At 37.8% G+C, this 27,100-nt stretch overlaps 1 protein-coding gene across 2 annotated transcripts in view; it reads right to left on the reverse strand.

Moving 5' to 3' along the window:
- The window catches only part of MGAT5B (alpha-1,6-mannosylglycoprotein 6-beta-N-acetylglucosaminyltransferase B), a 245,105-nt gene that overhangs the window by 126,867 nt on the left and 91,138 nt on the right, over positions 1–27,100 (reverse strand). For both annotated transcript variants that reach the window (XM_026702067.2, XM_087924789.1), the window contains exon 3: positions 15,794–15,938. In XM_026702067.2, coding sequence (XP_026557852.1) covers positions 15,794–15,938 — 145 coding nt within the window. The remainder of the gene's footprint in view (positions 1–15,793; positions 15,939–27,100) is intronic.

Consider the following 27,100-nt stretch of genomic DNA (forward strand, 5'->3'; position numbering starts at 1 on the left):
TATTGAACTATAAATTAATTATGTAGGTATGTATGTATATATGTGGTTTGGTGTTAGGCCAAAGATCAACAAAATGATACCGACTTTCAAATTTTTAAAAATGCATATTTAGAAAAGTAAGAATGACCTATCCCAAAGGAAATTTCCCAAAAGGCAACTGGATTTTCTTTCTTTTTTTCCCTTGAAAATGTTTCACTTCTGAAAGCTTCTGAAGCTTTTTGGATGAGAAGTAAAACATTTTCAAGGAAAAAAAAGCCCAAGAAAGTCCAGTTGCCTTTTGGAAAAGCACTTTTGAGACATCTGTTATCTGGATGATTGAGAATCTCCATAGACATTAAGAATGACTTAATTTTCAGGACACAATTAAATGTCAAGAATTCTGTCTTCTCACATGAAAACTTATGAGACTTGGAGTACTTGTAATTATTTATATACAAATTATTAGGAGGATATTCCACAAAAACATATCTGGCAAAGATGACTTATTCCTGTAATAGCTTCTAAATAGTTGGTTTGTGATTCAGTGTAACTTATGAACATAGCCAAAAGAATGGGTATATCTCTTGGCAAATGAAATAACCTTTACTAAAAGCGATAAATGCACACATTCACTTTCAGAGTGATGCCTATGAAGTACAGTGAGCCTTTTTCATAAGAATTATTTGCAATGGTGGTTCTCCTTCATCCATGGAATAAACATTGGGCTTACTCTTGCATCTACCTTTTTACATAACTAAAACAGAAACACCTAGCGATCGCTCTGTCAGAATTGCTTTGAGAATGAGTAAGGAGTTTTATGGATGAAGATTTAGGTATATACCTATGCCTGGCATAAATGATTGATGAGTAATGTTCAAGTACTCTGAAGCATAATCTACTTTGGAACAGAATCCAGGTTGAGAATCAATAATATCAGTTCAGTTCTCTGGAAGTCAAAAATCTTTACATGGCTTCAGTCCATATGTCAATACAGCTACAATCTTTGACTCCAAGGCCATTAGATTTGATGGTTTTTATACTCCTGAAACAATGCTATTAAGGAAATGAAAATCTTCGTGGAGACTCATATATGTTGCTCATTACCATTCTGACTTTTGTATTAATAACAGAACTGCACGGTTTGCATTACAACTACTACTTGCCCATGCATGAACTACACTCCAATTTTCTTGTATTATATTGAGCTGGATTTTTACATGGCAATACATATGCAAATCAGGCTAGTCTTTGCATGCGGGTGTTGATGTTTAAAGGAGTCTTCTCTCTGTGCTATTTATCTTGGTACTGATTGGAAACCTTTGATGGAAAAATGACACCCAAAGGCCAATCTGGAAATCAAGAAGGAATTATTCACCCCACTTTTCTTTTAATTGCTATTTTAGATTAATATGCAGTTTCATCATCCACTGGTAATGTTCATGTTTCCTTGTGCTGTTTACTGCATTCAATGCAACCCTTTTAGAGACTAAACAGAACTGCAACATGTTACACAGATAGGAATATGGTAAGCAAGGAAAGTAGCACAGCTTGAGGGGAATACCATTTTGCAGTACTTGTTTTTTAAAAATATGCTTTAAACTATTTTTGTTGTACTTTAAAATATTTAAGTATTAGTGAGATAAATCTTAAATATGTTTATTTAATTAGTGTACAGTGACAGCATATTAGCCAGGAGACACTTAATGTTAGTACAGTGTAGTTGTTTGGCTGCTTAAGACTAGTTTGTTCAGTTCATGCTCACATGCTATCTATGGTGCACCACAGAAGCCAAACTAGCTACACAGTTCTGCAGCGTCATCTGGGGCTTTTCCCTCCACCAATGTTGCATCATGTTTGGGCACCAATTGGGATCATACTTCTGCACAAAGCACCATTATTTTTCTCAAGTGGAACCCATTTATCTGCTTGCATGTAACATGCTTTTGAATTGCTAGGTTGGCAGAAGATGAGGCAAGTGACGGGAGCTCACTCCAGCATGTGGTGCTAGGACTCAAACCACCGGAGCACAGAACGTCTCCAGCCACCACTCCTCTCTATATTTTAAATGAATGCATGTTACAATATTACAAGCTAAAGCCCTAACTTGGAAAAAAATTAAACAGGGGATTGTTTTAGCAAAATGAAACTTCCCTAATTCAATTTTCTTATCTATATATTTATAGAGATTTCATTTCTCTAATCCAAACAAATTTTAAATATATTGTTTATTCTTATGAGTAGTTCTAAACAATTAAGCTTCAATGAATAATGGTTTGCTGTTGTTTTTGAATAAGCATTGTTTGCATGTGTTCCTGCAAATCCTGGGATTGTAAATTGCAATTTATCTGGATTGGAAAAGGCAAGGAAGGAAGAAAAATGCTAATGAGTTTCAATCTATAAACTATTTGAAACCTCTTTGGAGACCTCATATCACTGAGAAAGGAGGGCACTGAGGGAGCCAAAGTCTAGTTGCACATATGGATGAGAGTAGGACAACGACTAAAAAAGGGTTAATAAAAAGTGAAGCACAGACATGGCACTTATTTTCCCTAGATCAAATGACAGGAGAGGAAATTGAAAGTTAGTTGCATCTTTTGTCCAATTTTTAATCCAGATGAAAGCAAATCTTTGCATACAACACACTAAGTCTCAATTGTTTTTAATCTCAACTGGCTTTAATCTCAACTGACTGGGTTTGCCAATATGTCTTGATAACCATTGCTTACAGATTATACAATCTGGCTTCACCTAAAGCAGTGCCCTCCAATCTTTTGGGCACCAGGGACCGGTTCTGTGGAAAGAGGTTTTGCTGCGAAGCAGAGTGGGTGTGGTTTTGTGTGCTGCTTACATCCCGTGGATGGGGCGTTGCTTGTTTGCATGGCCCAGTTTCTGGCATGCTGTGGACCAGTGCTGGTCCACAGGCTGACCTAAAGAACCAAGCCAAAACCTCAATAAACCACATGTACAAGTTGTATCACAGTAATGGACCCTGGGCAGCATTTCTCTGAAAAGCCACATATTTAAAGGGAAATAATATTAGCCAATCTTACAATCTCTTGAAAATGAGGGCTGAATGAAGCCCAGCCTGATACAGCATGGATCATCTTACCCAGAACAGTGAAAACTCAGATAAGTTTTCCTCCAGAGGGAAAAGAATCTAGTAAAGCTTATGTTATTCTGACCTATATTTATGCTTTCTTCAAAGGTTAATTTTGATCAGAATAGCTTGGAATACATTGCAAGATTTTAATATCTGTTGGGCAATACTTCTATTATGACCAATCCAAATATTAAAAAGATCTGTTATAGTATGTTTGGTTTCCTAGTTCTCAGAAATGCTTCCCAGCTAGGAATTTGTGAGTTTCACTCAAAGCATTTACATTACAATCAGACTTCATGTTTTCAGAAACATGAAAGGGGATTGCAAACCATATTCTACTGAGTAATGTGCCATATCTGCTTGCACTAATTCATTCAGCCTGCAGTCTCCATCTTCAAAATGAGTTTAAAATGAAGAATCACAACTTCAGTTGCTCTACTCCAAACAATATGAATTGTGAATTAACAAAAATCCACCCTCTCACCATAAAAATCAAATCACTTGCTGCTGTTCCCCATTTTTTCATCATGTAGCCTTGGTTAACAGAAGATTAGGGAGGGAGGAGTAAAAAAACAAATCCACCCCAAATGCATCTGAAGAGCAGTTATATATGGGTGGGAAGGAAGGAAATAAAGTAAAAAAAATGCAAACAATCAGCCCATTTTGCAACAATTATATCATCATAATAATTATAGTAGCAAATCCTGGTAGAGAAATTCAGAACGGTTACAATTATGATGACATGGCTGCAATTAAGCACTTTTCCGGAATGGCTGTGACCATGGTGTCATGTTGCTGGACTGGGGAAAATAGGCCCAGAATGAAGAAACAAGTTCAAAATGTATAGGTATGAAACCAGAACCTTGAAAGTTGAGTAAAGCCACCCTGAACATACATTCAATTTTGCAGCTACTAAGATTGTTGGATGAACAGGCACAAAAACAGCCAGGGAAGTGATTGAAGTCTGGGAAACGGGCTTCTCGTCAGTCAACAGGAGTGCGGGCTTACCACCAGCTTATCAAATACTAGGAGGTGACAGCTTGGCAGCACAAGGAAACAACAGCCCATGACTTAATAGTCAGCCATCAACACCCAAAACAACAACTAAAAAGTCACACACAACAACAGGCATCATATAAATACCACACACAGAATAGCCCAAAGCACACAGTCTGCTAGAGAGAAATTTCCTGATGATGGCCTCCAGCACAAATCTGAAAGCTTGGAAGATTAAACCTCTGATCCCAATGACCAATCCAGATTGGATCCTGCAACATTATCCTGGGACATGTATATTCTCCTTCATTCATGAAAGCCACTCTGTCTGCTCAGGTTAACTATGAAATGAGGTGGAGGAGAGGTTACAAAAATTCCATTCATTGGAAAACAGATCACCCTTCCAAAACTTGTAAGAGTGCATCTTTGAGCATCGGGGCTCCCTTTGAAGCTAGTCTAGACATAGACATTGGTTTATAGAGTGTAGGGGTGGAGGGAATGCTCACAAGCAAGACATTTTGTTGGTGGAGTACCCAGAAGAGGTCAGGGATGTTTGTATATCTTTTTTTTTTAATATTGTGGGAGCACAAAGTCTCAGTGGTTAAAGACCCTGAGCTTGTCAGCTGGAAAGCTGATAACCTGAGTTGAAGACCCAAGTGCCACATGATGGGGTGAGCTCCCATTCCTGTCCCATCTCCTGTCCATCTGGCAGTTCAAAAGCATGCAAATGTGAGTAGAGAAATAGGTACCACTTTGGTGGGAGGGTAACAGCATTCAGTGCACCTTGGTGTACAGTCATGCTGGCCACATGACCACAGAAGTGTCTTTGGACAATACTTGGCTCCCTTGGCTAGGAAAAATCCTTGAAAGCTTGTATTTTAGGCAGGAACTATTAAAGGTATTGGCTAAGAAGCAAGTTAGCATTTTTCTTCCTTCAGACCCAGTAGTGTTTCTCTGTTTTTCTGTTTGCTTTTGAATGCATTATTGTTTGCTTATAAAGTATGGTGTCATTATCTTTTTCTTTTTTTCTTTTCTTTTTGGTAGTTAAAGAAACATAATTTGAGGTTTATTTCCAATTGTTTAAAATCCTCTGGTACCATGATCCACAGTAAAGTTTTGTTAGAGCAACTTTCTGGAGAATACTTCCTTGCCTTAGTGAAATACTGCCCACCATTATTTTTTATCAGAAAATGAACTGTGATTATTTTTCATGCAACTAGTCAATTATTACTTATGCACAATGTCAAGTGTTACTGCCTAATCATTTTCTTCAGTGGGGTACATATTCTGGTTCAAGGAAGATGCTGAGACCCTTATATATTTTACATATTAGGTTATTTCTGTAGATATTGAGTTCAAAAGGTGATAGCCATTCATATAACTCAAAATCTCAAGTACTATTTAATAAAAGAGGGCTGCTGCTTTTTTCCATTATTAAGACCTAGATATAATAAAAGACAGTGGGGCTTTGCTTTTATAAACTTTCTCAGACAATTGTCTATTATGAATGGGATAGGATAGGCAGCGAACTAAATGTTCCATTAGACTGATGTTTAAGGGCATGAATAGATCAAGAGGACAAGCATGGAAAGGCACACTGCCTCTCAATAGTTTATCTAAAGATGGTCTATATATGGCAACAATTCAGAAGTGAAAAGATCAAAGCTGGCAGAAGACTAACAAAACATGTCTTCCTTTAAGTATAATACTGTGACTCATTATATGTAACCAGGAGTGAAGTCACTAACTACAATACTGAAACGAATGTATTAGATTTGTGAAATTAACTGATTCCTGGAAATAATTAAATATGAAGATTAATTGGCCACTTTATGGAGGCCATACATTACTATATAATCAAATAATTACACATCTTTATGCCAACAAAATTGCAAGCAATTCTGAGGACACAGCTGTCGGAGAGCACTCCATCCCTAACACAAAGGCTGCGCTAATCACTTCTAGCCTCTTCGCCTTCAGAAAACGCATTGTAGAATCTAGATATGTCACAATGGAGCTCATAACACTTCAGGCATACAGCAAATCTGATTAGGCACATGACTTTTGCAGCTACAGAAACATTCTGAATTTGCCCTTAGAGGAACAAAATTGTTCATATTTCTCCCAAAAACATAAATGCTTTTGAAATTTCAAAAACTAAACTAACTGCAACTAACTGAAGAGTAACGTTTGGAAGTCAGTTGGAGTTGTATGTAGAAATCACTCGTTTAAATATTTAATTATAGTTTGTTTTAAATGCCTCTGCCTCTAAATACTTTTCAGGAAACTTATGGACGAACACTAAACATTCAGAATGAAAAAGAACTGGATAAACTATCTACTTCTACTTGTCAGCAGGGTTCCAACATCACAGTATCATTCCTATTAATGCCTGAGTTATGTTTTGAAGTGGCTATAAATTTGAGAATAGAATGGGCCCTTCTTACAATAAGGATGGCCTCAAAGGACAAGTCCAGCTATGGTATATCATATTATTTTGTAAACTAAAAAAAAATGATGACCATATATCCCCACTGATTTCCAAGTTCTGGAGAACACTAAGAGAAAATAGCAAAAACCAGAGCTCCTCTCTAACATGAAAAATGACAGCAGTAAAAATATAAATTATCCTCCTCTTGGTTATTAATTGTCATGTCCCACCATTTTTCAAGGTGGTTTCTTTTTTTAATTTAAAAAAACTAACCAACATTGCTAATTGTATGAATAAGCTTCACATTTGGCTTGGCCCAGTGAAAATGCTGGAAGAAATCTAAAACCCAATTGATTCAAGCCTGATTACAAGGTATGGCATGGTATGGCATATCATCATAATAATTATATTAGGGGAATGCAATGGCTCAGCAGGTAAGAACACTGAGCTTGTCAAGCTGGAAAGCTGACAGCTTGGGTTCGAGACCTAAGCACTGTACAAGCACTGTTCCTGCCCCAGCTCCTGCTCACCTAGAAGTTTGAAAGCATGCAATTGTAAGTAGATAAATAGTTACCACTTCAGTAGAAAGGTAACATGTGCCTCTGCATTCAGTCATGCTGGAAGTGTCTTTGGACAACACTGGCTCCCTTAGCTAAGAAATAGAGATGAACATTGCCCCTAGAGTTGGATAGGGGAAATTTTTACCTTTACTAATCACACTAACAAAATATATATATTATGGATGAGCCATCTTCCAGACCCTTAATTGAATTTCACATTCCAGATGTTAAGGCTGCTTCAAATTTTACTCTTTTTTTAATCAAGCAAATATATGAATGAGACAGATTTCTTTATCCAACATCCAGGGTTCTCTCTAGTTCTTTGTGTAATGTATGTGATAGCTGGACTCGTGCCATACGTCTCAGAGTAGCTGGTTATACTGCATGCTGCTAGCAAGTTGGTAAAATACCAATTATGGATTAGTATGAAGTGTGAATCGAGCAAACTGATTTCTACAATAAACCACAATTAACAAAATTTGACCTTAGCGTGGTACGTGAATCCAGTCAGAGAGGAGTTCAGATATGCTGCTATGTAATATGCTAAACTGGCTTGGCCATGCCAGAAGACAAACAGCTTTGAAAGCTCCTGGGCTCAGAGCCATCTACACTTGACAATTCTCCAGGATTTCAACAGAGAATGGATTAAGCCCTGTTTCTCCAGTGCCCTCCTTATTGTCCTTATTGTAATTGCAGCAATAGTCATTCATCAACACTGCCTGAACTCAGAAACCCCCCATTATTCTATGCTGCTGCCTTAGGACTGTTGCCATGTTTCTACCCAGGATGTGAGTGCATCTGTGGGAAGTAATGGATGGCTCAGGAACCCCCCAAGGCTCCAGTCTCATTCTTCTTCATAGTGACATATTGAAAATGGGAAGCAACATTGATCTGGGTTCTGCATTTAAGAAGCTCTACCTTCTGCAGAAAACCCATTTAGGATTAAGATGACGGCTATAGTATAGACTTAAGTTCAGAAGAAGAAACCAAATACCAGCAATATTAATTAGAAAAATCAAAAAGAAACTATCACTATCCAAAGAGCTGAAATTTTCTTGTCAGTCTCAGATTTCCTGGTCTCTGAAAGTAAAAGTTTCACAGCAAAGTCAAGGCTCAGTCATTTTATAAGATCTGGAGAAATCTATCTGCTATGTCCTATACTTTGCAAACTATTAGTGAGAGTGAGGGTTTGGCTTGGATTCTCTCTGTCTGCTAACAGAAGAACTGATAGATTTCAACTCAGCCAAAAACAGACACAAGCCAGACAATAATGTATCTATTTAATTTAAAATTAGGAACAAGTCCTTGATAACTATTAATTCCAAGAAGGTACCAGATACGAAAGAACAAGTCAAAGTCAGAAAGAATAGCAACTAATAAACCACAAATTTGTTTGTCAAAATAGCTGCAGTGAGTTAGCCAGTGGCAACCTGAAAATCAGGAGGAAAAATCTATCACATCTCTCCCAGACTTCAAATTAGTTGTGTAAAGAAGTTTGACACTATGCCCCGTTTTTTACATAGGATTTTGCATCTTAAAATTTGGATTCCTTTTCTAAATTGGAAGTCATTATTAACACCAAATGAACCCTGTGATTCTCAAAAGGCAAAGAACCATCCCAATGGTTTGAAGCTACACTCTGTCCATGGTAACATATTTCATTTTATAATTAACTTTTCTAGTTTCATACACTTTTCTTCATCCAGGCACATTGGCTTTTTTTTTTTTTACTTCTTATGTAACACAAGACCTGTTTAAACCAAGAAAGACTTAACATTGATTTTCAAGCATTTTTTCCACAGTAGGAAAGTAGCTAGGCTCAACTATTTGACAGTTAGGATCAGTCCATGTGGACCTTAATTCTGAAGCTAATCCTGAAAATCTGGGCTTTCACTATAAGAAGTAATTATGCCAAAGGAAGAGTTTTTGCCATTACCCAGATATATTGGAAAACGATATCCACAAAGAGCAGCCAATGAGTTCTTTCCTGTGGAGGGAGGGAAAGCTAATCTACAATAATATAATATACTGAGAAAATGTTAGTTGAAGACGACAGTTTTAATTATGGACCCAACCAAGCTTGTGGTCTTTAAATCTGGAACATCTCAGAGTCCTGGCTATTATCTTTGTCAGCTGCCCAGAGTTACATTAGTGAGTTAAGTGGCCATAAGGTTGAAATCAATAAATAAGATGGTGTACCCTGGATATTTTGGGATGGGGCAATCTGGCATGTAGATGAGCCCTAACCAACCACTTAGTGTATGGAATACTCAGTACAAAGTTGGGTATTGAGTATATTGTATTAGGTTCCTTGCAGACAGGAGCAATTCTATTAAAAATAGAAAAGGAAGATTTCTAAGTTTATAGATAAATATCCCATTTACAAAAGCTTTTTGGTAAAAGACAACCAAACTGTTCTAATTCTTTGCAGAGTGTTGCAATCCTGCCAAAATAAAAGTATCAAAGATACAGGAGAGCACACTTTAAAATTAGTTCCTGATGTACTCTCACATTTTCCTGGCAAAAGTATGGAAGCAATTAGACATTACAATTTTTCAGATTTTTTTTCAACTTTCCATTCACCTTGCAAGTTTCCAATCCAAGTATTAATCAGGCCTGACTCTGCTTAGCTTCTAAGCCCAACCAAGCATTGCCACTAGCTGAAATGCCCTCTGGGAAGAAGCTGACGTTGATTAAACAAATGTCAAGAGCAGTTGAGGTGATTCCAATGAATCTTAACCCAGAAAGCACCCACGCATGATTTACCATTGATGCTGTCCAAAGATCAAATTATGTTCATCTCTTTCCTCTTTTGTTTTTTGAAAACCTATTTTGCTTTTCTGGGGCAGTTTGAAGTTCCATTTTGATTTTTGCTATGTTAATATAGTCAGGTATTTTAAATGTTTTTAATTGCCTTTGAAAATCATTGTATAAACTTCAGCTGATCAGAAATATAAATTCTTACAAACAAGCAAACTTTTGTATATGTGATTTTAACAGTTATACCGACAGCACTACCTTGCTGTGTGAGTCAGCTTGGTGCAGTGATTAAGGCACCTGGCTGGAAACCAGGAGACTGTGATTTCTAGTCCCACCTGAAGTCCAAAGCCAGCTGGATGACCTTGGGCCAGTCACTCTCAGCTCTAGGAAGGAGGCAATGGCAAACTACTTCCAAAAAATTGGTCTGCCGGCACATCATTTCTGGTCTTCCGCCTACATTTGATAAACACCAGTTTGTATACAGAAGAAATAGATCTACAGAGGATGCTATAGCCATCACTCTTCACACTGCTCTGACTCATCTAGAACCAAGGGGGGCCATATGAGGATGCTTTTTGTAGATTTTAGTTCTGCATTTTACACAATTCTTCCATATAGACTAGTGTCTAAACTCCTGGACCTTGGCCTGTCTTATTCAATCTGTCTTTGGATTAGGGATTTCCTGTCTGCCACTCACAGAGGGTCAGATTAGGTAATCATATATCTTTAGCCCTTATTCTTAACACTGGTAGACCACAGGGTTGTGTGTTGAGTCCCTTACTCTATACTCTTTATGTGCATGACTGTATTCCCACTCATGCTAGTAATACTATTACTAAATTTGCAAATGATACAGCAGTAGTGGGACTCATCTCTAGGGGGAATGAGTCTGCCTACCGAGTTGAGGTGGACAGGCTGCTTTCGTGGTGTGGAGACAATAACTTAGTCCTCAACACCAATAACACCAAGGAGCTTATAGTGGACTATAGAAGGAACAGATCAGACATCCAGCCTTTGCTTATCAATGCAGACCAAGTGGAGCAAGTGGCCAGTTTTAAGTTTCTGGGTGTTACCCTAAAAGAGGACCTGACCTGCAGCCCTGGTCAAAAGGGCCCAGCAGAGATTATACTACCTGAGACTTCTCATAAAACAACAATTGAATGAAAAATTGCTGGTGATCTTCTACCGCTGCACCATAGAGAACATTTTAACATACTGCACTTCTGTATAGTTTGCCATTTGCACAGTGGCAGATAGGAAAGCACTCCAGAGGGTTAACGTCATTGTCCAGAAGATCATTGGTTGCCCTCTCCCTCTTTGGAAGAGTTTTATAGCTCCCGCTGCCCTAAGAAAGTTCAAAACATTCTCAAAGACATTTGAAATTAGAGAGCAAGAGGATAAACAATTCTATAAAATTTGGGACCTTTTTAATCAATGGTTAGATAATAAAATACAGTAGTGAAATGTGTAGAAACTTAGAAAATAATAAACATATAAAGATGTATTTTTTCTTTTTTACTATATCTATAAAAAAATTTTTAGGATAGATTTGGGAAGATTATATGAATTGTTACAAAATGGTACCAAGTAAATTATAGTTATCTCACAAAATCTGAATGAATAAAATTATTGTCAAATGATTGAATAATAATGATACTAGGGTATTTAATCTCTTATTGAGAATATGGGTTATTATACTATGTAACTGTGATTGACGATTATGAAATGGATGCACAAAAAATTCGTAAACCAACCGACGCACTGCTTGTATATTCATGGAAAAAACGTTGATGTTTTTATGTTTTGTTTGTTTATGTTTGTGTTTAAAAAATCAAAAAAAAATCAAAAAAAAAAAGAAGGAACAGATCAGACATCCAGCCCTTGCTTATCAATGGAGACCAAGTGGAGCAAGTGGCCAGTTTTATGTTTCTGGGTGTTACCATAAAAGAGGACCTGACCTGGGATGCTCACATTGCAGCCCTGGTCAAAAGGGCCCAGCAGAGATTATACTACCTGAGACTTCTCAGAAAACAACAACTGAATGAAAAACTGTTGGTGACCTTCTACCACTGCACCACAGAGAGTATCTTAACTTACTGCACCTCTGTATGATATGCCAATTGCACAGTGGCAGATAGGAAAGCACTCCAGAGGGTTAATGTCATTGCCCAGAAGATCGTTGGTTGCCCTCTCCCCTGTTTTGAAGAGTTTTATAGCTTCTTAAGAAAGTTCAAAACATTCTCAAAGATCCATCTCATCCTGCGCACCCTTTTTTTAAACTATTACCACCTGGCAGATGGTACAGAATAATAAAAACAAGGACAAATATGCTGAAAAACAGCTTCTATCCCAGGGCAGTAGCTATGTTGAAGTCTACTGTATAGTTCAATGTTTGTGGGGTGTTGGGGGTTTTCGGTTCAATGTGTGCAGTGTGAAGGATGTGTGTTTGTTTATGTCATGGTCATGATGTGCACTGAAGATGGTGCTCGATTTCGTTGTACGAGGTGCAATGACAATAGACTAAACTAAACTAAAAACTTGCCAAGGAAACAATAGTGACTAATCCAGGCAGTTGTCAGGCATCAAAAGGCAACAAAGCAAATTTTTACTACCTTCTAACCAGCAACCCTTGGTCGCATGTTTTTGTAGACTTGTTCGATGTCTTTACATTTTGGGAAAATTTTGAATACTGACAAACATTTCATAGCACCCCTGCAATTCAGCCAAAGTCCATCAAAGTCTAATTTCAGATCAAGGTTAAATAGTCCGTCCTTGTAATAACTCTCAAGTAGAGTAAAATCAGTCAAAGGCACATTACTTACAGCACTTTTAAAACACATTTAAGTCAGAGTTTATTTTGCACTGGGAGAATGATATAGTGATGGCTTCTCTTTTTTTAAAAGGGGAGGGGGAGGGGGAGATAAACACATTAGTTTTCTGCAAAACTCGATGATATGTGTGCCTTAATGCAATGCAATCTATTAAGCTTCCAAAAAGATTATCCAAGGCCTGCATCGATTTTTCATATTATTGATTATTCATACGTTTCATTGCTCATCTGTTTCCTTTCTGAGATCAGAAGAAAGTATGGAAGAAGCTTCGGTTTTGTTTCTAAAAGAAAGTGGGGGGGAGAGGAGGAGGAAAGATTGCCAAAGCAACCCAGCAGTCAACATTGCCACCCACTTATTTGCTACTAACTTAATCAAAGCTTAACTTCAAAGCAGCCCATAGCTGCATTAAAGAGGAAATTGCTCTTCAAAGCAGGCTTGGACTACTGAGCTGGAATGAAGCCAAAAACTAAGGCTTCTCCGGCTTTTTATTGCCTCCTTCCCCCAACCCCCTTTTTTTTTTTGGTGAGAGTAGTCTGCCTGTGAAAAGCAGGGAACGGCTCTCTCCGAAAGGCAATTCCTGGAGAGAAAAAACAATGAGCTAAACGTGGAAAAGGACTGAGCACCGTTACAAATGGAATCTGCACAGTGTCTTAATAATAAAGAGCTTATCACCACAGCATGCAGCAATTTTACTTTCAATCCTTTGGGTTTGCGATACAGTAGAAATCCACTGATCACATAAATCCTTGATGTCCAATATCTGTTGAATATTCAACATCAAACTGGTGATGCTAGTTTTCACTTCTGATACTACTGATAACTGTTAACATTTGAGGTAAATTTATAGGTGTGGATCAATGATGATCAATACATCAATCTGGAGCATTACTACTCTATTTTATGAACCTTGGCAGCTGTATTATCTTTTTTAAAGAAAATATATGGTGATAAAATACAGTGCAAGCATAAGTCTGGTGACTCAGAAATAAGTCTGAATTAAATTGGGGCTCAGCATATATACTGAGAGCCAAGATACTCTCAATCTTACACGGGAAAAGACCCGAACACACCAAAACCTGCATATATATATATAAGTGTGTGTGTGTGTGTATGTGTATGTGTATGTGTATATGTATATGTATATACATTCACTACCCGTGTGAGTTAAAGTGTCTGTAGTGAGAAGGAGTGCCGGCTGACAGAGGGGGTAGGGGAATCTACTCCAGCCTTGGAGAAATTTAAAGGAGTTGCTTCCAAAATGCTTGTCTGTTAAATGCTCTCTTTGTGTGTGTGTGAGAGAGAGAGTGGGGGGGAGGGAGAGAAAGAAAGAAAAATAGGAAGAGAGAGAGAGATAAAACTCTGTGCTATTATTTTAAATTGTTCCATTATTTATCATGTGTTAATATTTTACACTGTCCCTACACCTAGATTGATTTTTCTGCCTTTCTTTTGCCCAAGGCTACCACATATTTTTCAGGGTTTACATGCATTCAATGTCAATAGTCCAGAGCATAAAATACACATTGTTTAACAAGAGTTGAAAAGGGACCTTGGAGGTCTTCTAGTCCAACCCCCAGCTCAGGCAAGAAAACTGAGGATGCCAAACTCTGAGTAGAAATGCTGGGAAAGGTGTCAGAATAATACTTAGAAGGGACCTTGGGGTGAACCCTATACCATTTCAGAGAAATGGCTGTCCAGTCTTTTCTTAAAAACTTTCAGTGATTGAGCACCCAGAACTTCTGGAGACAGGCAGTTCCACTGGTTAATTGTTCTCACTGTCAGAAAGTTTCTCCTTAGTTTTAGGTTGCTTCTTTCTGTTCAGTTTCCATCCATTGCTGCTTGTTTGCATTCTGCTTCTTTGGAAAATACATTGTCCCCCTTTCTTTGTGGCAGCTCCTTAAAAACCTGTTGCCTATCACACTCTTGAGTAAAGCTTGTGAGCCATTTCCTCTTTTCAATGGTCCATGAAAGTACATCTATAGTATGCAGATAATAAAGTCAAAAAAGGTGAACAACATTTTTACAGAACTATAGATAAGTTGAGGCTGGGAAGGAATGGCTGGGAGGGGAGGGGCCAGGTGAGGCACCCCTTGTTTTGAGTGACACTGAGTTGGCCATGCCCACCCAGTCACATGACCACCAAGCATGCCCACCCAGTCACATGATCACAAAGCCACACCCACCAAATAAGCCACGCCTACGGAACCCGTAGTAAAAAAATTTGAATCCACCACTGGACAGCACAATGAAATTTTTACTGAAATCACATGTAATGAACCCCTAGAATTGCTGGGTCTTTCATGCTATAGAATTTTTACACACATACACACACACACACACACACCAGAAAATAATATGCAATTTGTTTCTCCTAACACTGTCCCTTGAACATTCTGTTTTCTCTCCTTCTTCATTTTGCAATTAACCATGTTGAAATTTTGCTTGCCAGGACAAGTAAAGGAACACAAGAGTGATATGGTACCTGCAACCCCAGGTTGCATTGTGACCTCAAACATAAGCTTATATTTGCTTCTCTTTTTGATATACCACCTGTACCACTCAATGAACAGAGATTCATAAATTACATGTACATAGTAAGCTAAACATAAATGTCATTTTCAAACCACAGTGGCTAAGCTAAAACCCAACTATCATAATATATCCAGGTCATCACACTAAGCCCCAATGAGCTTTGTTTTTGCTTCACGTGTTTTTATATCCCCCTTTTATTATTTTTTACAAATAACTCAAGGTGGCAAGCATATCTTCCTCCTCCTATTTTCCCCACGACAAAAACCTTGTAACGTGAGTTGGGCTGAGAGAGTGTGACTGGTCCAAGGTCACTCAGTTGGCTTTCATGACTAAGGCAGGACTGGAACTCACAATCAGTAAACCCAATTCATGTGGTTTGTTAATCAATTAGTGCATTATGAGACCATAACTATATTCTGTACTCCACATAATGATTTACACACCTAATTGTGCCAAGAAATTGGAGCCATGCAGACATAAACATTCATTCTTCATGCAGATCAATCCCATGTGGAGCGATGGATTGATCTCAATCCTTAAACCTAGAAGATATTGGACGACACTGGGAAATGCCAGATCAACTGTTCAGTCCATAGGTACTGACCTGTCCATTGGGAAATGGGCTTCTTCCCCTTTCCGGAACTCTGTGCTATTCTCCAGCCTGGCTAGCACTTCCATCCTCTTCACCATTGTCTCCAGCATATCACTCATTTTCCTCAGCACTCCTCTGGACTCCAGAGTCCCCATCACTGCAGTCATACAGGAAAGCAAGAGAAAGAGAAAGGAACAGAAGAACATTCTACAGTGGTGCTCAAGAAGCAGCAGAGATACATTCAGACAGATGGAAAGGGCAAACATTAATTCTTGTGAATGGGAAAAAGGCGGGAAGGAGTTGCTGACAAGATTTTGATCTGACACACATTACTACATGGTACTATGCTCTGTTCTTGGATTAGCTTCTTCTCAGCAAAAACAACACAATAACCTTGGTGGCCCCCCAAAAGCAAATACAACATTTTGTGATGGGCCTGGGTAACTCGGTCCTGATTGAGATCAAAGTGCTGATTCAACAGGCAAAGAAGGCATGAATAGGCAGCTATTTGCAATTTGAGATTCATAGATTCCGTATAGGTATAGAATATAGAATTCTGTATTGGCCAAGTGTGATTGAACACACAAGGAATTTGTCTTGGTGTAAATACTCTCAGTATACATAAAAGAAAAGATACATTTGTCAAGAGTCAAGAATCATCAGGTACAACACTTAATAATAGTTATAGGGTACAATAAACAATCAAATCATACTAACAGTCGATATAAATCATAAAGATACAAGCAACAAAGTTACAGTCATACAGTCACAAGTGGGAGGGGATGGGCAATAAGGAGTGATGAGAAGATTAACAGTAATAGTAGTGCAGACTTTGTAAATAGTTGAACAGTGTTGAGGGAATTATTTGTTTAGCAGAGTGATGGCTTTCGGGGGAAAAACTGTTCTTGAATCTAGTTGTTCTGGTGTGCAATGCAATATAGCGTCGTTCTGAGAGAAGGAATTGAGACAGTTTATGTCCTGGATATGAGGGATCTGTATTCATAGAAAAACTGAGTTGAGCTTCTCTATTAGACTCCAATAAGAAGTTTCAGAGCGTTTGAAACACTTTCATTTTCTAATCCTGCCAATTTTCAGCTTAGTGGCTATATATTTTTCCAAATATTATCCCTGCATAACTTTTAAGGCAGAGAATGCTAAGTAAGAAAAAGACAACATAGCAGTTTCCAGATTATCTGGAAAAGAGCCTTTAAAAAAAACCCAATTAGGTATATGCTCAAACAAACAAGCTTTAAAACTGGCTTTAAAAGTAAGTTCTATTTTTTTTGTCTTGCTTATCTATACTGCCACGTTTGGTATACTAACACTCGAAGAACCATCAATGACTTGCTCATGTGAGATGATGCAACTTTGCTGCCTCTGATCCTTCAGATTTTGGAGGTGTCAGGAAGGTAGGTACCTGAAGCTCCCCTCCCCAGTGGCAGGACTGGATGGTGTCAACGCTGTGGCAAACTGTGAACACTTTGTTAGTTACTAGCAGTAGAGACAGCAGAAGCAGGTTGGCACAACAAAATGCAACAACCTTCACAGAAACAGCCCACTGAGAAAGTTGTATTTGTAGCTTGCAGTCCTCTAATTTAAAATAAAGATAGTGTGCTTTTCAGTACTACAGGTAGTCCTCAATTTACAACAGCTCATTTAGTGAGTGTTCAAGGTTACAATGGCACTGAAAAAAGTGACTTATGACCAGCTATCACATTATGACCATTGCAGCATTCCCATGGTCACATGAGCAACATTCAGATGCTCAGTAACTGGTTCATACTTATGACCGTTGTGTGTCCCAGTGTCACCTTTCGTGACCTTCTGACAAGCGAAGTCAATGGGGAAGCCAGATTCACTTAACAACTGTGGTACTAATTAACAACTGCAGTGATTCACTTAACAACTGTGGCAAGAAAAAAGGTCATAAAATGGGGCAAAACTCATGCCAGATGTCTTATTTGGCAAAAGAAATGTTGGATTTAATTGTGGTCATAAGTTAAGAACTACCTATTCTTGTGCTACTCTATTCATTTGTGGTCCAGAGATTTAAACCTCTGCCTCAATCCTGGGAATGTTAAAAGTAGAACCTGATTAATAAGTACATACAAGAAGTCCTTCTTGTTTCCATATTCAAAGTGCTGAGAATTGAACTGATTCCCAGTTGGTTTGGCAGGACCAGCAGAGAAGTATAAATAAATAAATAAATAAATAAATAAATAAATAAATAAATAAATAAATAAAACTCTAGTCCTTAAAGTTTGTAGTTGGCTACATTTAAAATGGTGAGAGCTGAAGAAAGGGAGTATTAGGTATACTTCTGAGGAATCCAATCAATATACATGGTGAAATGGAAGGTGGAACACAAATATTTATGTGTTAAGAATTTGTCTTTGATATATCACACGATTCTTATATTTGATGTAATAGTCTAACATGGCCACCCAACCAAAGTTATATCAATAATTTGGCATTTCCAGGATTTGTGCTGTAACCTTAGGTTTGTTACTCAATAAATATTTCCACAGCTATGGGAATTATTTCTTGCAAACACGTTCAGAGAACATTACAAACAGCATTAACTTTCATTACTTAATACATTTATCCATAGATTTCTTTATCATGTCGGCTGAGAAACCAAGCCTATGGTTTTTTTTATTGTTTCTTTCATGATAATGCCAGAAAGACCTTGAGATGAAAGTAAAGGACAGAGAACAAATTCGTTCTGTATAATATTTATATGTACGCCCCCTACAAAGCTAAGTTACTCATCAAATTTATTGCTGTCATTTCATTCTTCTCTACTTCTTTAAAACAAATTTTCATTTACAAAGCAGCGGGAGGTGAGAGGACAAGAGAAACAATTGGGGACCTACAGACACACTGTAATGTAATGCATATTTCCCTAGCATTCAAACATAGACCTGCCATCAAACAGTAAAATGCAGTGTGCCCCAATGTTCCAGTGTAGAATACCATATCTGGGAGGCAAAATTTCTACTCTTCTGCTGCCATCTAGGGGCTGTCTGGATTTTGCAAATCAAAGTATAAGATTCCTAATATTTACTTTATTGATATTTTTACTTCTGTTACTTGGTTAGATTTATATCCATCCTTTTCTCCAAGAGCTCAAAACATTTTACAAGGTATCTCCCTTCATTATATTCCTACACAGCAATCCTATGAAGTAGGCTGGGCTGAAGGAAAGTGACAGCGCCATAGACACTGAAAAGGTTTCTCTTCATAATGGAATCTACGTCTCCCTGATCCTAGTTCAACCAATCAGCCACCATACCATACTAGCTCTTTTAAGACATATTTTGGGAATCAAGATTCAGGTCCACAATGGTTATCATTTAAATTTCAGGTTGTTAATTGCATGACCTTTGTGAGGAGTTTTAATTCTTAGCAAAATTTACATTATAATAGGCAAAGCATAAATAGACCAATTTTCTTGTGCAGAGATTGGCTAAGAAAAATAATACTATAGCTATATGGAGTTCTATATATCTACAATGAAGCTGTTAAGACATTAAAAAAATGTCAGAAGCATGGCTATCTGAGCTAGGGATGTTAAAGTCTACTTTGCATTTTCATGCAAATTTCCCCAGTATCTACTTCTGAAATTGTCCAAAATGTCCACCCCTAAAAAAACAAAAACCTTACAGTATCCTATTATGGAAAAATACATTAAAGATATACCATATTGGAGAAAATTGCTTGCAAGAGTGCATACATTAGGTGAAATGCATTTAAAAATGAATATTATTAGGAGAAAGTGCATACAGAATGCATATATTTTTGCAGATTTTTTTTTATATTACAAAGAAAAGAGCTGACCCAATCCCCCATGATAGAAAAATGAATTGTACAGGCGAACAAAATGTATGAAGTTATTCAGTTAAATCTTCCTGAATAATTTAAAATGTCTTTCTCTGCAACTGAACTCAATACACCAAGGACAACAACTTTGTTATTGTTTACATGCTTATTTCCCACCCACCCCCAAATGAGAGCAGAGATAATTAAGAATCCCTGATGCTGTTGGGACTGCCCAATTCTTAACTAGTTCTGTTCCAATGTTTTTAAGAACAACGTGAAATTAAGCAATTGGATTTTTTCCCATTACTTCATATCCATATTCACATCAGCCATTTAATTTCTGGATCTTAGGCTATGTAGAATTTAAAAAAACAAAGACATCAGAAGGTGGTTCAAAACTTTACAATAGCAGCAGTGCAACATATTTGATTAAGTACTAGCCTGCCTTCAATGTGAGTGATCTGTCCAATAATATGAGATACCCTTTCTTTGTTTTAGTGAAGAATTTCCAGTTGGCTTTAAAAACTATTTTTTTTAAAAAAAGAGAGAGAGAGAGACTTCTTTTTCTTGGCAACATATCTTTCAGTTGGGAAGGGAAGTTCTGCCACAAATGGTAACCTTGTGAACATCAACAAGCTTCCTTCTCCATGGGCTCTTTCATGTGTGAGATGTCAGGTGTCTGTTCTTAAGATTACCCTTGAATTATAATGACCATAAAATTTGTGTTATAGAAAGTCCTTTATTAAAGGGCAATCAGAGGACATTCTCCTGTTTGACAGATTGTTTGATCCAGATAAGATAAATTCTCATAAGTTGAATGTGATTTCTAGTGAATTCATGGACACATCTATGTTGTTTCTTGACAGCAATATAAAAATGGCTCATACAAGCATACTTCCAAGATATTTCCCAATCTGGTTCATAGCACATGATTTCTCAGTGGTCTCTCATCCCACTACTAAATAGATCAGACCCTGCTGAAGTTTCCAAGAGTAACCAAGATTGATTAAATGAAATATTTAGATAAAGAATCATAAGAATAATATATGGGGTCTTTATCAACGATTGAGGAAAAAGACAGATGCCTGGAATACCCCTTCACGGCTTGTCCCACTTGAATGAAATGATTTTTATTCAGAATAGAATAACATTTTCTAAAATTGTGTCTGTACATTTATTTTTTATTGATTTATTTTTATTATTATTAAACAAATTTATATAGCCACCCAACTCACATAGATGATTCTGGCTGATTTACAACATTTAAAAAAATCCACCATGTAATAAAAACGCATTTAAAAAAACAGACCCCACATCCATGGGAGCAATAACATGATCAAATCAGCTATTTAATGGGCTATGTCTCCATGTGGGGTCCCCAGACCCACTGATGAACCCCAAGCTTTTTGGATGAGAATGGGAGGCAACCACATCTCAGGGGGAATGATGTTCCATAAAGAAAGTGCCACCACCAAGAAGGTTCTTTTTTTCCCCCTTAAATAAGAAAAAAATACAAGCAAGCTGGGGTCTTCAACCTTAGCAACTTTAAGACTTGTGGACTTCAACTCCCAGAATTCCGCAGCCAGCAAAGCTAAGGTTAGAGACCCCTGAGCTAGCATATGCAGTTTGGATACAAAACTTCTGACTTCATTTCTTTTCTTCAATGATGTTTATATGATCACCTCACCTCAGATCATCTTGCAATACTTTCACTGATGTGGCTACATGCTGTGATGTGGTCTATAAATTACTATAAAGCCCTACCCATATACCCACCCATACAGGATATACAAAATCAATTTCCATCCCAAGACCATCAGAATAAAAAAGGGGGGGAAGAGGACGGAGCCCAAGAACTTTCCTATGAGCCACAAATATATCCTGCCCTACTTTAAATGATTCCTGGTGAGAAAAGTAGGGAGCTTAAAGACATGTAAGCCTAATACCCAATACTCATTGTAGAAGATAATCATAAATGAGATTTGGTTTGAGCTTGATTTATGCAAATTTACACCGTTGTTGCTCAGTCAGCAAACTGTGGTTTTACAAACTGATTTAGCATAAGATGGGATTGGTTGGCCTGAAATACGATTTTTTTTATTGTTATTATTTATTGCTGTATAATCAATAAAAAAGCTTTAAGAAAAAATGAAAGAAATATGACAGAGAAAAAACATAGTGCAATAAATCATTTTACCAGGAACCAGTTAATAATTCTATGTATGCTTATCTAACGAGAATATTATTCAAGTACAAGTACATTCTCCTGTTACAATATGGTCCTTTCAGCAGTTCCAAGAAGGTTCCACACCGATTTGCACTATGCAGGTGACCCCAAGGATACAGATAAACCTCCAAGTGGCCTCAGCAACTCTCAGAAAGAGGGCTAATGACCAGACAACTGTGAGGAATATAAATCCTTCCATCTTCCACCATTCAGTCAGAACTGAAGAAGCTTCTTGGGTGAGAAGCAAAACATCTTAAAGGAAAAACAAGGCCCAGTTGTCTCTTGAAAAGGCACCTTTGGGACAAGTACATATATATAGTCCTAATACACTTATATAACGATTGTATTCTTAAACTACTGTATTTTTTATAAATGAGTCGCATATTCCATACAAAGTCTACAACTATAGGCAATACATTTGTAGGTGGCAAGTGCAATCCAATCTTCAGTTCACTGCATGAAAGGGGCCATATATTTATCTTTTCAATGCTGCAATATCAGTTTTATGGCCATAGTAATGGCATAAAGAATCTATTTTCAGAATCCGCAGAGAGTCCAGTTCTCAAATTCCATGTAATAGGTATATAATTTAAGAGAATGTTATCTCCTGAACGTTTTAGCTTTTCTTGCACCATCTTATTTTTATAATCTCCCCAAATTCAGTAAGCATAGAACATTGTGAAAACAATTAGAATGTACTAAACTCCATTTTGCTTGTATAGAAAAGGCTGTTAGAAACAACATTCTTTTCGGAGATGTAATAAGGGGTAATGCTTCTTTCAGATATATGTTTTACAATGGTCTGGATAAAGGGTAGTTAAAGGGCCAGTTAATAATGCTTCTACCATTGTTAGGAAGAGGCAGAGGCTGGAAGAAAATGCTTCCTTCATGCCTTCCCTTCAAATCTGGTGTGGGTCTTGAGTGTGTGAACAAATCAGAAATAGAAGAGAATTGGCAGGACGCAGAAGTGGTATTCAGCAGGTTCTGACCAGTTCTAGAGAACCAGTAGCGGAAATTTTGAGTAGTTTGGAGAACCAGCAAATACCACCTCTGACTGGAGATTTCACAGTATCCTTCCCCTGCCATGCCCACCAAGCCATGCCCACAGAATCTGTAGTAAATTTTTTTGAATCCCATCACTGGCAGGAAGGCATTTCACATAAATGGTTCCCAGGTCTCTCGGGAGCTTTTTTGTACATTAATTTTTATTTGTATTTTGCCTTAAGCAATGCCTAGTTTTCAGGAGGAAGACTGTTGAATGCAGCACAATTCAATACCAGATAAAATTCAGCTCACTGAATACTTAGACTCTATATGGAACTCCAGAGAAAGGAAAGTAGAAATAGGAGAAAACATAGAGGGACAGATAGAAGAATCAGCAAAATAATACATTCATAATTTAAAAAACAGAAGCATCCTACTTTGAGCCCAGAAAATGTCAAGGTTTCAAGTTCTGGCTTGAAAATGGGGTCAGAAGAAGATAGCTAGTAGTTTTAATGGATATGGTTTATAGACATGTATGAGGAGGTCAGTGGCCTCAATCCATCCCAACAGATCTGTACCCTGTCAGTTTTCATTAGGAAATGTAATGTGCTGGGTTCACAGGATCCAGGCCAGGTTTTAGCTTATCCATTGCTGATTGTGGGACAGTTCTGTTTGGACTCCAATATGGGTCAGGGAACAACAGCGGAGAACTGAGATTGGAACAGGGCATGGCCCAGTTGCAGAGAGTATATAATCTATTTTTCTATCTATATACACATCCACAAACATGTAACTATATATTATCAACATGTTTCTCACAAAAACATATTACAACTGTAATTTCTTTCATGTGACTAGTTAAAATACTGTATTTTAATGGTAAAACATGCATTTTGCATTTTTACAAATCAATATGTACACACAAAAAAATCCCTATGTACCCTTTTCTGTTATAAGCCAGCTTCAAAACAGAGTACCTATCTTCTTTAACTTCAAAGTTAATCAAAACTGAACTTCGTTCTAGGAAAGACAACCAATCTCCAGTCCTCAGAGGCTTGTGTGGTGACAAGGCCATTGCAGTGTGTGTCTGTGGCTTTAATATATTGTATTTCCAGTTTATATAAACATATTACCAATAGACCTTTACTAAGAGACGCGACTAAGTTGCAACTTTCAGCCTTGCAAAGACCTGCCCCAGGCAATGTCCTTGTTCATACATCATTTGCAAAATCACACATTAACTTCTCATTCCACACTCTCCTTGGTTGGCAGTGATATATGATGCAAAAGGGATGGTATTAAATTATTTGGCTCCCAGGTAGATCCTATGAATGTTATATAAACATACCTCCCACAGATGACGAGTAGGATTGAACTAGAGATTTGTAAAATATATTCATTCTTTATAGCAAAATAACTCACTTTGTGAGTTTAAGCATTGCATGAAGAAAATGAAAAAGCAACCAAGGAGAGTTACAACTTGAATAATTTAGTTACAGTATGTTTATCTTGCCTGTATGCCAAGATGACAGGTACAGTTGTACATCTCACAATGATCCTGTAAGGGAGGCTATGCTGACACAGTTACTGACCCAGTGACATTGGCGTGAATAAAAAATTTCTTATCCAAGAATTTGGAAAAATAAAGAGTTGGTTCTCCACAGTCTTATTCCAGTCCTGCTTCTCAGAGGCAACCTCCTAAATCTCTGGTCATTAATTGTATTAGTTTGAGAGTGTGGAAGCTGTAGCCCCAATTTTCTGTGGGTATCAGATTGTCTTCTTCCTTGCTAATCAAAGCAACCAAAACAGAAGCATCTTAATTCCTTGGAGACAGTACGACAGCCAGAATCTAAGCATCGATGCAGATTAGTTTGGAAAGCATGATCGATCATGACAGAATCCTGTCATATTTATAGACAAAAAGATGGCAACCCACAACGCTTCATCTGATTAGACAGCATAGTAATCCAGAGCAGAGCTAAATATATTAGCATAAATAAAAACAGGAGCTATTCCAGTTCATCTTGACTTTGTAATCGTGATGCCTTTATCAGTATGTGATAAATTGTCATAATTTATTTTATTTCCCCATCAAAGAGAGTTGTTTATTCTACAAAGTTGTGTTGTTTTATACCTTCCAGGAAAAAGCATGGGTTTCATAATAGGACAGTTCCAAACCTTACTTCACGTAGTTCATAGGAGGAAACAGTTACCTGAAGCCCTGAATCTGTTGCCTATGGACTGCTAGCTGACTGACTAATGGAATAAAGAAGGATTTTGTTTTGTGATGGCTGTGTTCTCTTTCCTGCTGGAGAGGTCACTTTACCTCAACAGATGATACTTTAAAATCATTATTATTCTCAGAGGTGGTATTCAGCAGGTTCTGGCCAGTTCTGGAGAATCGATAGTGGAAATTTTGAGTAGTTTGGAGAACCAGCAAATACCACCTCTGATTGGCCCTGCCCCCATTTATTTATTTTCTATCTCCTGAGTCCCAGCTGATTGGCTGGGTCTTCTTTTGTTGCCCTGCACCGAAAAACGGAGCTGTAAAGCAGGTTAGTGGGGTGGGAAGGGAATGGGATTTTGCACTAACCTTCCCCTGGGAGTGGGGTAGGAATGAAGATTTTGCAGTATCCTTCCCCTGCCATCCTTCTGTGCCACCAAGCCACACCCACAGAATCAGTAGTAAAAAAATTTGAATCCCACCACTTATTATTCTGACCCAGTGGATATAGCTCATATTTAATGGTCATATCTTACCATTATGAAGTATTAAAACATAAATCTAGAGAAAACAACCATTCCACATGACCAGTCTCTGACTATTATTCTCATCATCCATAGCCAGCATGGATATAAAATGGGGGAAAGAAGATTCCATGCTGTCGCTGGACTTTTTAAAAAGCATCATTTGGTTAAGATATAGTAGTAACCCCATGCAGAATCATTTTGGATATTGAGATGGAAGGCATATAAATTTAATAAATAAAACAACTTATCTGCCTATTACTGGAACAAGAATTCAGGACTGGGAAATCCTCCGTATTTTTGGTAAATGTTGGCCTGCAAGGTCTGTACCCCAGGTTCCCAGACTTAGGGTAATTCCTAAACTACCTGTCTGCCACCTCTTCTTGAAGCCAATTTAACAAAATTCAGCCAAAATTGCCTTGTTCTGTCAATAGGATCATATTCATACTCAAGGCGTGATTGGTTGTTTGCCTGCTTTTTTGTTCTTCCCATCTGACAGGGAAGGCAAATCACATCAGCTGGCCTCTGTGTAGGAGGATGTCGCAATACCTGCCTTTTCCTTTTGCATGCATACTAGATACATACCCTTCCTACATTCTTATTTTGACATGTGGAGCTCTTTTTTCCACTTATGGTGTTTTTATCACTCTCGTGCTATAATGATTAAAAGTGAAGAACATGATGCTCTTTCATTCCACTGTAGGATTATAAAAACTTTGTGGCAACAAAGGATTTATTTATTTATATCCTATCTTTATTACTTTAGAATGTACCTAATACTCCTACCTCCTCCTGTTTTTGGCCTGTGAGGCATTAGGTTAAGAAAGGCTGACTGGCCCAAGGTCACCTAGCCGCCTTTCATGCCTAAGGCAGGATTAGAACTCACAATCTCCTGGTTTCTAGCCTGGTGGCTTGACCACTAGATCAAACTGGTACAAGAGACTTTACTGAACTTCTTGGAAGGTCACTGGATAAACTGGGAGGTGGGCGGGGGAATCACTGAACAGATGAAAAGATAGCAGGCCAGCAGACTTGGTTGACATTGCCTTACAAAGTGGGTAGAAAGTAGGCATTGCAGCCAATCAGAACTGGACATGTGGAAAGACTGAAATGGAGCATTATAGATTAGCTATTTGGATGGGCTCTGGAATGGCTCAGGACACAAAAGAATAGTACTGAAGCTACCGATGCAGAGCTTCAAAACATGAGCATGACACATTTCTGGTAGACTGGCAAACAATCAGAATAACCCAGATTGATCTTGGATGTATTTTATATTGCAATTAGGAGAGCTGAGAGGCAGAAAGGCTGGTCATCGTGAATAGCTCTGAGTGAGCCCATAAAGAGCCCCCTATCACTAGCATGCTAATTTAGTGTTCAAAGCCAAAATTAAGCCAATTTCTAAAGCTCCACCTCTTTTGGAAAGCTCTTTGGGGATGGAAACTGGCACAGAGCATTGTGTTAGATTCCAGAAGGAGAAAGAGCAGTCAGCTATTAATTATACCATTAAACAGGCAACCAGCTGAAAAGGTGACTGC

This window comes from Pseudonaja textilis, chromosome 2 (assembly GCF_049901715.1).
Source record: "Pseudonaja textilis isolate UNSWEBS1 chromosome 2, rPseTex1.2, whole genome shotgun sequence".
Taxonomy (NCBI): Eukaryota; Metazoa; Chordata; class Lepidosauria; order Squamata; family Elapidae; genus Pseudonaja; species Pseudonaja textilis.